This window comes from Acartia tonsa, chromosome 8 (assembly GCF_053477335.1).
Source record: "Acartia tonsa isolate MP-2025a chromosome 8, ASM5347733v1, whole genome shotgun sequence".
In the NCBI taxonomy this organism is placed as follows: Eukaryota; Metazoa; Arthropoda; class Copepoda; order Calanoida; family Acartiidae; genus Acartia; species Acartia tonsa.
Window position 1 is genome coordinate 6,709,568 of NC_137267.1, and position 10,858 is coordinate 6,720,425.

At 29.8% G+C, this 10,858-nt stretch overlaps 1 protein-coding gene across 1 annotated transcript; it reads right to left on the reverse strand.

Moving 5' to 3' along the window:
* Positions 1-3,746: 3,746 nt before the first annotated feature.
* Positions 3,747-10,622, reverse strand: LOC145325382 (uncharacterized). The gene is made up of 8 exons (XM_080168377.1): positions 10,610-10,622; positions 10,125-10,160; positions 9,495-9,572; positions 7,880-7,978; positions 6,843-6,941; positions 5,516-5,614; positions 4,335-4,424; positions 3,747-3,920 (listed from the first exon to the last, which is right to left on the reverse strand). Exons 4-8 carry the CDS (start codon positions 7,962-7,964, stop codon positions 3,760-3,762), a joined length of 534 nt encoding a protein of 177 aa, XP_080024503.1. The 5' UTR covers positions 7,965-7,978; positions 9,495-9,572; positions 10,125-10,160; positions 10,610-10,622; the 3' UTR covers positions 3,747-3,759.
* Positions 10,623-10,858: the final 236 nt, after the last annotated feature.

Consider the following 10,858-nt stretch of genomic DNA (forward strand, 5'->3'; position numbering starts at 1 on the left):
AAATAGAATCATATAAGGGTTATTAAAATAAGATTTTATTTAATTTTTGTAGATTTCTTATATGATTTTGAAGGGTTTTTCATAAAAACAATGTTTTTTGCTAAGAATACACTCCTGGTTTATTGAAATGACATTTAGATAACCTTTCCCAACCAATTTGACATTATCAGCCTTTTTGCTTTTTTTAACATCCTTGAAAGGCAGTGGTTTAATATGCTGCAAAACTATTAAAACAAGGACAATTATAATTAGTAGCGAAGTGACGAAAAAATTTAATATTGTGATAATTAGATAGATAAAAGGTTAATCATTAAATCATTTAATTTTGTTAATTCAGCAAATGTTAATTTCTTTATTAGTCTATTAATTGAAATTGCAAGATCTTTGTCTTGAAGTCTTGGAAGCTTTTTTATTATGATTTATTTTTAAGATCTATTGATAATAGGCGTTTCACATAGCAGCAGTAGGAAATAGGGATCAAGAGCAGTTTTACTGTGAAATGTTCCTAATAACAAAGGTCTACAAATATTCTAAAATAGTCATTAGTCAATAATGCACACTTAATGAATCTTTTCAAGTGTATCATTAGATCTTGGCTATTCAAGATTATATAAAGGCCTTAAAGTATGCCGCCTAAAACTGGGTCAAACGGACGCACTAACAGACTGACCTCCGAGCCGACACTATTTGTAGAATAGCTGTCATCCCGAAAACCTTACAAATATCCAATGGAAGAAATAAATTATTTGCTGAAACAATTATATTTATTTAGAATGAGGTCATAGATTCTGTGACGTCATAACTAGTAAATAGTTTAGCAATCCCATAAATATAGGAAATGTGTTCATCTCGTAAATAAAGAAAATTATTATAAAATGAAAAATATAACGTAAAATATAGATGGATATTTTTCCAGTATGGCTTTAAAACCAATTAATATCCACTGGATTAGAACCAGTTCTCAGCCATACTATAAAATCAAGTATAGAATCTAATTACAGACAATTTTTCATGAATAAAAAAAATAAATCATAAAACTAATACATGTTTTGTTAGCCCGGGCCTTCGAACCCAATGGAATACTAAAACTGGTTTTAATCCTATAGTTTTAAATTATAATATCAGCAGAAATGTCAATATATTCTAATCCTCCTAAATAAATTCCCCAAATTTTTTTGAAAATACATTAAAATTACCCCTCTCCCCCCCCCCCCAAAAAAAAAGTTTTAAACGGATGTCCTTGAAAACTATATCAAAAAGGTTGATATAGTTTTCAGAAATTCTGTCCGCTTTACTTGGAATACTCTGGCAGTTTATTGTAGAATTGTTGCTTTTAATATAATATATATACAGTGTGTTTTTTTATGAGATTATAAAAATGGTTTTAACGCATATTTCTTAAAAAAATGGATTTTCTGTAGTCGACTTTAGGGGGCCAGTACTCCCTCCCTGGATGAGATATGAGCTTCAAACTTTGATATGTTCTAGTATATGTCCCTAATAGTATCTGTATACATTTTTAGCTCTATATCTCAACTTTGAAGTGTTTAGCAGCCATTCTTGCAAAAGGTTGATTATTTGAGCATAAGAAAAATGCGCTAAAACCATTTTTAGATGTTGACACCTAAGTTTTGAATTTTAGATTTTACTGTACTTTTTAAATAAAAACTGAAATATATTTTTTGTTGTTCTATTAATTGCCTTAAAAAATGAAGAAAATAAGCCATTAATCATTAAATTCTGATAACTATAAGTGGGGTAAAATTGCTTTCAAAAAAGTTCTCATAAAAAAAATAACACTGTATATGTGATATGGCTCAATATAAAAACAGAGCTGGATCTTTAAATCGTTTATAGGTGATTTAAACCGGGGCGATTCATTCAGCGCGCCATCAAATTATTAAATACCAATCTTTAAATCGAATTTGCATGGGCGATTTGGCGTGCCCAGTTGCGCAGTACCGGCGCGGCAATGCAACTCACCGAGTGCCATTGCCAAACCAAATCGGGGTAATTTATTTAATAAATAAATATTTTTTTTTAATTACTTTAATATTTTATTGCAAAACTATCGTGAAAACATTTTTATAGTTATTTTTAAAATAAATTACATATTAATGTTTTATATAAAATACCATACGGACACGGCATTTCATATAAAATACCTTACTGACACTGCTTAAGTAATAAGGTTGTACTGGCGCGGATCAATATTTTAGTGAGTGCGCAGGCGATTTAACAACATCGCGCCGAAAATCTTTTAAAAATCCATGTTTTATAGGCGCGCTATGGCAAACCACCAGCGCACCTACGGTTCACCTCTGAATCGCCCTGATTCAGCGCACCTTAAAAACGATTTAAAGATCCAGCTCTGATAAGCCAAACAAAAATCCTTCTTCCCCAATTTTTGAAAGCGAAGCTTTTCTATCAATAGGGTCGATCCGTCCGCCCGTAACAGATAGCTTTTTTCGTTAATTTAGGCATGCTAGAATTGTCCTATTGATTTCAAATTTTGCATGGTGATTCCTTTAGTAGTTAGGTACGATTTAGAAAGCGTAGCAACATCCATTTTAAACATTTTGATTTTTTTTACTTTTTTAACAACAAATTTTATGTGATCTAATTATCCGATTGATCTGATTTTTTGTATACTGTTTCCTGGGACAACAAAGTACAATAGTATAAGAAGCAACTCTATAATCAAGTCCTAAAAATGTGAGTATGTCCATAAACATTATTCTGTATCAAGCAGATTTTCAACAAATTTACTTACAATTTTGTATCGACTCTTATACATTTATATTCTGATTATTCAGTTCTGACACTTTACAAGTGTTAATGTCCGTTTGTCCTACAGTTTCAGCGCTTCGCTTCTATAGATGTTGTCATCCTTGTTTAGTACAATTAGAAAGATCCTAGATAGTAAATTGGCAAATTTACCTTAGAGTGCCTTAACAACCCCAACAAAATTTTTTTTAAAAATATTTAAAATAAGTACGGGGGGAGGGAGTAGTTTTGTTTTTGTTTGTTTGTTTATCACTTTAGGCCAGGTTAGGTTAGGGTATAGGACCCCACTCCCCCACCCTTCACATATTTTATTTTATTTAAAGCGAAGCTTTTCTATAATAAGGATCGGTCCGTCCTACGTCCGTCTGTAACGGTTAGCTTTTTTCGTTAATTTAGGCATGTTAGAAGTGTCCTTTGATTTAAAACCTTACATGATGATTCCTATAATAGTTACAATTTAGGTACAATTTAGAAAGCGTAGCAACTCTATAATCGTCACCAGAATGTCCGACGTACATTTTAAACATATGTTGATTTTATTTTTTTAACACCAAATTTTTATGTTACAATAAGGTACAATATTATAAGTGAAGTATCTCTATGATTATGTTCTAAAAATGTCAGTATGTCCTTAAACAGTATTCTGTATTTTTAAGTTTTGGAAGTTTTAAAACAAATTTATTTACAATTTTGAACACTTGTATATATATATTGCATATACAGTAGTTAATGTCCGTCTGCCATTTCAGACTTTCGCTTTTATGGATGTTGTCATCCTTGTTCTGCATATTCAAACCCATTTTATAGGTATACAATGATTTAGATTAAAGATAAGAAAACTTTAAATCTTACTTTATTTTTCTCTTTTTTTAACATCTTATATTATGTTTGTGATTTGCTACTTATGGATGTTGTCATCTTTGATTGTAAATGATAACAACGCAGGTAGGAATCAGATGTATTCAAATTTGTTTATCCTAAGAATAAATTACTAATGTAAATCAGGAGTTGATGTAAGCCATAACTCTCAATACTTTCTGGCTTAGGTGAATTCCGGAGTTGATGTAAGCTGGATCTGTAAGGTCTGTACTTTGGCTTTTTACTATTTTTTCTATTATTGTTTACCTCACCCCCTGAAAATATTTGCATATTTTGTAGTTGAAAAATGAAGGTATAATTAACCCTTGTAGATCAAAAACAAAACCTTTCTTCCCCCTCCAGCTTTTTCTGTTCCATTTTCTATAATTAATAGATTGGAGGCTGGTGACTTATTAAGTGTGATCATTATAAACATTTTCAATATAAGCATATACTAACAGCCACAAAATTAAGGGATAAAATAATTTGAAAAACTTTTCTTACTCATCTATTTTACTATTTTTTTCATCCCAATGATACAGTAACTAGTTGTCTGTGATATGAATTATTGGTTTGAAAGTTTTTGTCTTTCTCTTTTATGTTATAATATTTTCTAAACGATTGCTAAACTTATATTTAAAGATACTTTTGTAAATATAATAATAATCAAACACATTAAATGAGCTTACCATGTTCTCTAAGAATATCTATTATTTTAGCTTTTTCTGGACTTCTATCATAAGAAGTTGATCTTAGTGCCAAATCCAGAGCTGTTTCTCCTAGGATTATCAATTATTAGTAAAAAAAACATACTTATTTTTTTTAGAAATTTTAGAAATTCTAGGTCTCATAGTTCAAAACTAAAAGTATAATATGAAAAAATATGGTGATAGATAGCAATTTTATGTAAAATAATATACCATTCAGAATGACAACATAAATACAAATTTTACATACACACCCACAAATCACTACAATCACATTCACAAATAGAGAAACAAAGTCAGGGTTTATAGAATTTGTGAGAAATACTTAATTAAAAACAGAGATTAACACAAACACATATAGTTTATACTAGACATGAATGTAGAGCCTTGGGATTGAGATATACAGTTTTTTTCAAGCTATTTCGTAGAATCATGGAAAGATAAATAGAATATCGATATTCATAAAGATATTCATAAAGATTACATAAAGTAATATGATTGAAATGGAATTATACAGAAATAAAGGTTAATCAAATTGAGTGACGTTATCTAAATGCTTTAAAAATCTTTCAATGTTAAACAATTTAAACAGCTTATGACTCATTTGAAAACTTAATACAAAACAGTTCATAATGTTTCATTTAGATAATCCAGATGACATGAATTGACTGACTATAATATCACAAAAACTTGCTTGAGATCTAAGATTTTGAGTTTGCCCTTCTTCAATTGACTTTTGGAGTTGGAGATTAGACAACTATATTATATTTAAGTCATTTGTCAGTAGATCTGGATCAATAGTCAAAACCATGGTTTCTAGGATTCAAATTCACAACCATTTTATTTGTTTACTATTGTAATCCTTAAAGTAAGTGAAAGACATAGTATTATTACTGCCACTCAGAAAGGAAGCTCACAAATCTCAATATAAAATTTCATTCCTTCCTAAAGCATTTTGAAAATGTCACTTAATTTTTACTACCCTATATATAGAAAGATGGACTGAATGATAAATATATTCTTAAACTTACACAAAATATTAAACTTTTGTTGAATAGGAAAAATTACAATATATATTATAGCCAATAGATTGTAAGTATATTCTATTTCTATATATTTTATATTATTAGATCTAATTTGAGCATCAGAATCATGTAACTTACCATCTTTATTCTTGGTATTGATATCAGCTCTATGCTCTATTAATAACTTCACAAGTTCTGGGTAATCAAAATAAACTGCAAACATAAGACTGCTCCATCCTAGATTATAACATTTACAGTTAAAAAGTAAGTGGGTTACAATATACAATAAAAAGAAATATATTTCAATCAGGATATAGAAATATAGAATAGTTATTGATTGCATTGTATTGCAGACAATTTTCCATGGATATTAAAATAAAAAATTATAAGATTCAAACCAGTTTTGTTTGCCCTAAGGAGCCAATGGCTCAAGCAAAAAAAATAATTTTATGTTTTTTTTTTTATTTTAATGTTTGTGTAAAATTGTTTGCAATATGATGTTTTATATAATTTTTCAGTAAAGATGAAAACAGTTATAATTCAGCGGATATCAATCAATTACGAATGATATTCGAAATATAGATAAATAGAAATAATACATTTCATGTTAGATAAATAAGGAACATAGGAAGATAAGTTAATATAAATTTAAAAATAACACATTCTAGATTTAAATCTATAAATAACTATGTAATTTTAAAATAGAATTTAAATTCTTATTTAATTTAATTTAGTATCAATTTATTATATTACTAGCGGCTTCGCCCCTAGCCTCTAGGGGCTTTGCCCCAAGAGGTTTGATCAAACCAATTTTTTGTAATTTATATTTTAAAAAATAAATATTAAAAAAAAAATTTTTCTTTGGGAAAGGGGGGAATTTTTTTATGGGGGGGGGGATGTCGACCGCACTATTTTAATTTTAGTTTAAAATTTTTTTTTTTTTGAGGGGGGGTATTTTTAATTTTTTTGTGGGTTTGGGGGTGTATAAACCTTCCAGGGACCTATGAGAAGCTACCCTGTAAAGGAGAACCTGATTGGTTCAGCGGTTAGCGAGATCCTTTGCTACAAACAAACAGACAAACAGACACACAGACAAACAAACAGACAGACATTGTTCTACTTTGTATTATAGATAGTTTAAAATACATTATAAAATAACTAGCGGCTGTGCCCTTAGCCTCTAGGAGCTTTGCCCCAAGAGGTAATTTAAAAAAAAAAATTAAGTACCTCTGGTGCTGCCACCACTAATTTCAAATTATTTTTTTTTAATTGAGGGGGATGTTGTTTGTTTTTGGGGGGGTTTTGGGTGATCCACCCCCAAGAAAATAGCCTAAAACCACCGCAGGACCAATAGATATATTTCCTGAAGAGTAGAATCAAACTGTTCAGTGGTTATCGAGATCTTAAGGGACGGATGGATGGACTGACAGACATCAAGCTACTTTGTATTAAAGATGAAACTAACCTTTATTATCTTTAGTATTGACATCAGCCCCATGATCTAATAGAATCTTCACAATACTAGTGTAACCTTCTCTTGCTGCCTTCATAAGACTGGTATCACCTATATATAAATACAAGCGGCTTCGCAACTAATCTCTAGGGACTTTGCCCCAAGAGGTAATAAAAAAAGATATATACGTGCCTAAAAAATATGATGCGAGTATGGGAATCATTACTTCTTCTATTACCTACCCATCTGAAAAAATTGTGAAAGGGTCGCCAATTATCGCAAATAAATTCACAAAACATATGTGAAAAAAATTATTAAAAAAAGGGGGGGGGATTTTTTTTTTGGGGGGGGATTGGGCGTGTCCCACCCCCCAAGAAAATAGCCTAAAACCACCACAGGACCACTAGGTATATTCTTTGAAGAGTAGAATCTAATCGGTTCAGTGGTTACCAAGATCTTAAGGGACAGACAGACATCATTCTACTTTGTTTTGTAGATATCAAATTTATTTATTGTATAATGTGTACTCTATAGTAGACTTTTCAAATACAGATGCACAAACACCCTTATAAAAGAGTGACAAAAATGCTCTTTTTGTCTCTTTGTGATTCTGTAACTAATGACATTGATAACCACTGGACCACTGGGGGGGAGGGGGGCTCTTTACTTTGGAAAGAAAAATTGAGAAATATTACTTTTTTTAAAAATAAAAGATTGTAAGGTCAGGTAAATAAAAGCTAGATGCTTATTTGTGTAGGGAATCTTCAAAAATTCAATCATCTATTTTAAACAGGAATGTTGTAAATCAAGTTTCCCTGAAAACATTTGAGTCAGACAGAAAGACAAACAGAGAAAATCAAGGAGTGGCTGTTAAAAGATATTAAAATATAAAATTTTTTATGCTCATAGAATTTGAGAAGGCTTTACTTGATAAGGGCTTCTGTTTAATAAAGTTAGATATGAATTAAATAACTTATTTGAAAAACATTTCTTAAGTTTAATAATAGATACATAAATAGGTATGTAGTCCAATGAGATATGTATCTAACCTGTATCATCCTTAGTATTAATATCAGCTCCTTGTTCTAGTAATATCTTTACTGTTTCAGTTTCTCCATATTGTGCTGCATACATAAGACTGGTTTGTCCTTAACATAAACATATCAGATTAAAAAAGAATAAGATTTGTTAGTCTCTCTTGTGTCTTAGTATCCTAAAAAATCACTGGGCTCTACTTTTCAGGGAATGTAGCTTCTGAACATACCATGAAATCAAAGAATTGAATTAAAAATACCCCCAACCCTCAACAAAAATGAAATGTTGGGGGGAAAAGTCATTCCTTTTGGTGTAGCTGCCTGGATAAAATGCTTCCTCTACTAAATACTAAAAACAAATTTGGAGGTGACTCTCCATCAACTAGAAGTGGCAGAAGAAGCCAAATATTACAGTATAAATAAATAGGAAAATAATATTGACTTTAATATAGTAAACAGTAAAAAGATTTTAAACAGATATTATTATTCCATAGTAATACAATGTTAATATAGATAAATAGAAAATCAATGATAAAAGAAAAATTTTAACTAACCCTTGTCATTTACTAAGTATATTTGCGATTACTTTTATTTAATGAAATCTTCCAATTTTTAACATGTACAAAACAGCCTGCTTAATTGCTTCAAGATCCATGTCAGATCTATATAGGAAATAAATGTCTATAAACGAGCTCAAGTTTTCCAAGGAATATATGATTAAAACTCATAGTGCTCCAATAATCCATAATAAACTCTCATTGCCCAGAACGATAAGACCCATTATTTTACTTTATTAAAAATAAATTCATTTTTTTCATTTCATGTTGCTATTTACCTTATATTGATGTATTTAATTTCTAATCATAAAAAAGAAAATTTAAATTTATAATATGATAAATTTAAGAAAACTATGTTTTAAAAGAATGCGATTGTGGCGACATTTTGTGTGTTCAAATATTAAACTAAAATTGTAATCATCATCATTAACCCTTTGGTGATGGTAATGTAAAGAAAAAAATATAATTTTAAAAAAATCTTTTAAAAATCATTTAAATTATTAAATATTTACTTTCTTTTAGATAGTAATGCCGGGTGAGAAAATAGATTTATTGAGAAATAGATATGCATATAGAAAACTAGCCAATAGGGAGATAATTATATCGAGCCAACTCTAGTCCTTCATATTGACATCAGCTCCATATTCTAATAATTTTTCCATTACATCAGGATGCTTTGCTGATCTCATAAGAATAGTCTCTCCTATATGTGTATGTTTTACTATTTACTAGCCACTACGCCCTAAAGGATTGAATTTAGATAAATTTAGTCGACCTCCCCTATTTCTAATTTTTAGTTGAAAAAAGTGAAAGAATTTATTTGAGGTGGGGTTAATATTTTATTGGGTGTTTCTCTTTGGAGGGTTGTGGTACCCTCCCCCAATATAGCAACAAACCTTCCCAGGACCTATGAGAAGCTACCTTGTACAGGAGAATCATATTGGTTCAGTTGTTATCAAGATCCTTCAGTACAGACAGACAGGCAAACAGATAGAGATCCTGTTACTTTATTATAGGGAATAGAAACATAATGTAACGTTTAAGATTTACAAGATTATATTAATATAACTTACCAGTCTGCTTGGAATAGGAGTTGACATCAGCTCCATTTTCTATTAATATCTTTACTACATCGCTCAGTCCACTGTGTACTGAATCAAAAAGACTGGATGATACCATTCAAGGATATAATTATTATTTATTTACTAAATGTTTGTTTAATTTAATGTAATAGAGCAGGATATTTTCAAGTTTTATTAGGACATGCTTATTGGTTGGGGTGCTAGATCTATTCCTAGTTTTTCAAGTTTTTGTAATTTTCTCGACTCGTTTTCAAGATAAACGGCAGGAATTAATTAAGTAAACATTCTACATATTTTCACTACGTTTTTAAAGACTTGCTATTGGTTGGGGTGCTAGATCGATATCGTGTTTTCTACAATTTTTTATTAGCAAAATGCTTCAAAACACTTTTTAAAAAGGTTTTGTGATTTATTTGATTTAAGTTTTTTTATTATTTATATTATTCTCTCTCTAATAATGTTTGCCATTATGTTTTTTTTTATACATTCAAACAGCTTCACTAGTTTTGAATGTAATTATCCTTATTTGTATTTTTACCCAAACAAAACAAAATTAATCATTAAATTTAAAATGGTACCCACAAACAAAGGTTGCTGGACTAATATTTGAATAAATCTAACCTGGATTAGGTAAAGTGGTGGAAAGGCTGACTCCTACTACATATACATACAGTGTGAGTCAAAATACTCCAGTTTTCCAGTTTTTGAAGTTAATAAATCCTTGAACTATTTTAGAAATACATTAAATTTATTCTAGGCAAATTTTTAATACCTTCTATAAAAAATTATTTTACAAATTTTGCAATCTTTAAGATCTCAAATGTGCCATTATCTTAAAAGATATTTAAAAAGACCTGAAATAGAAACAGTGTCCTATAAAATGACGCCATACAATACAAATGACCAATGATAGGACAGTAAGAAAACAATTTAACATTGTTCAATTACAATTTATACTGGCCTATCATTTGTCATTTGTATTGTATGATGTAATTTTTTATTGGACACTATACACTGTTTCCCTGAAATAAATTTGAAGTATCTTTAACAGAGAACTCCTATTGGTTGTGTCAGAAAATGGAAAAATGCAGTTTATTTTGACTCACTCAGTAGAAGGACAAAAATCTAAAATGAACAAATCTTGATTTTACAGAAGAATAATAGTTTGGCTTTAAGGATTATGATATCCATAAAATATTGCAAATTAACAAATCCACTTTTTGCAGGTTATACAATACGTTTTTAAAAACTAGCAGCTACGCCCCTCTAGGGGCACTTAAGGAGAGGAAGCTGAATTTTATAACCAATTTTTTTTTAGAAAAAAATTTGGGGAGAGAGGAGATATTTTTTTGGGG

What these genes read in the sequence shown, in the direction of transcription:
- LOC145325382 (XM_080168377.1), bottom strand. Translation starts at nt 7,964, where the DNA reads ATGTATGCAGCACAATATGGAGAAACTGAAACAGTAAAGATATTACTA. An exon ending in TAATACTAAGGATGATACAG is followed by an intron (nt 6,942 to 7,879) that starts GTTAGATACATA and finishes ATTTATATATAG; the next exon opens with GTGATACCAGTCTTATGAAG. An exon ending in CAATACTAAAGATAATAAAG is followed by an intron (nt 5,615 to 6,842) that starts GTTAGTTTCATC and finishes GTTATAATCTAG; the next exon opens with GATGGAGCAGTCTTATGTTT.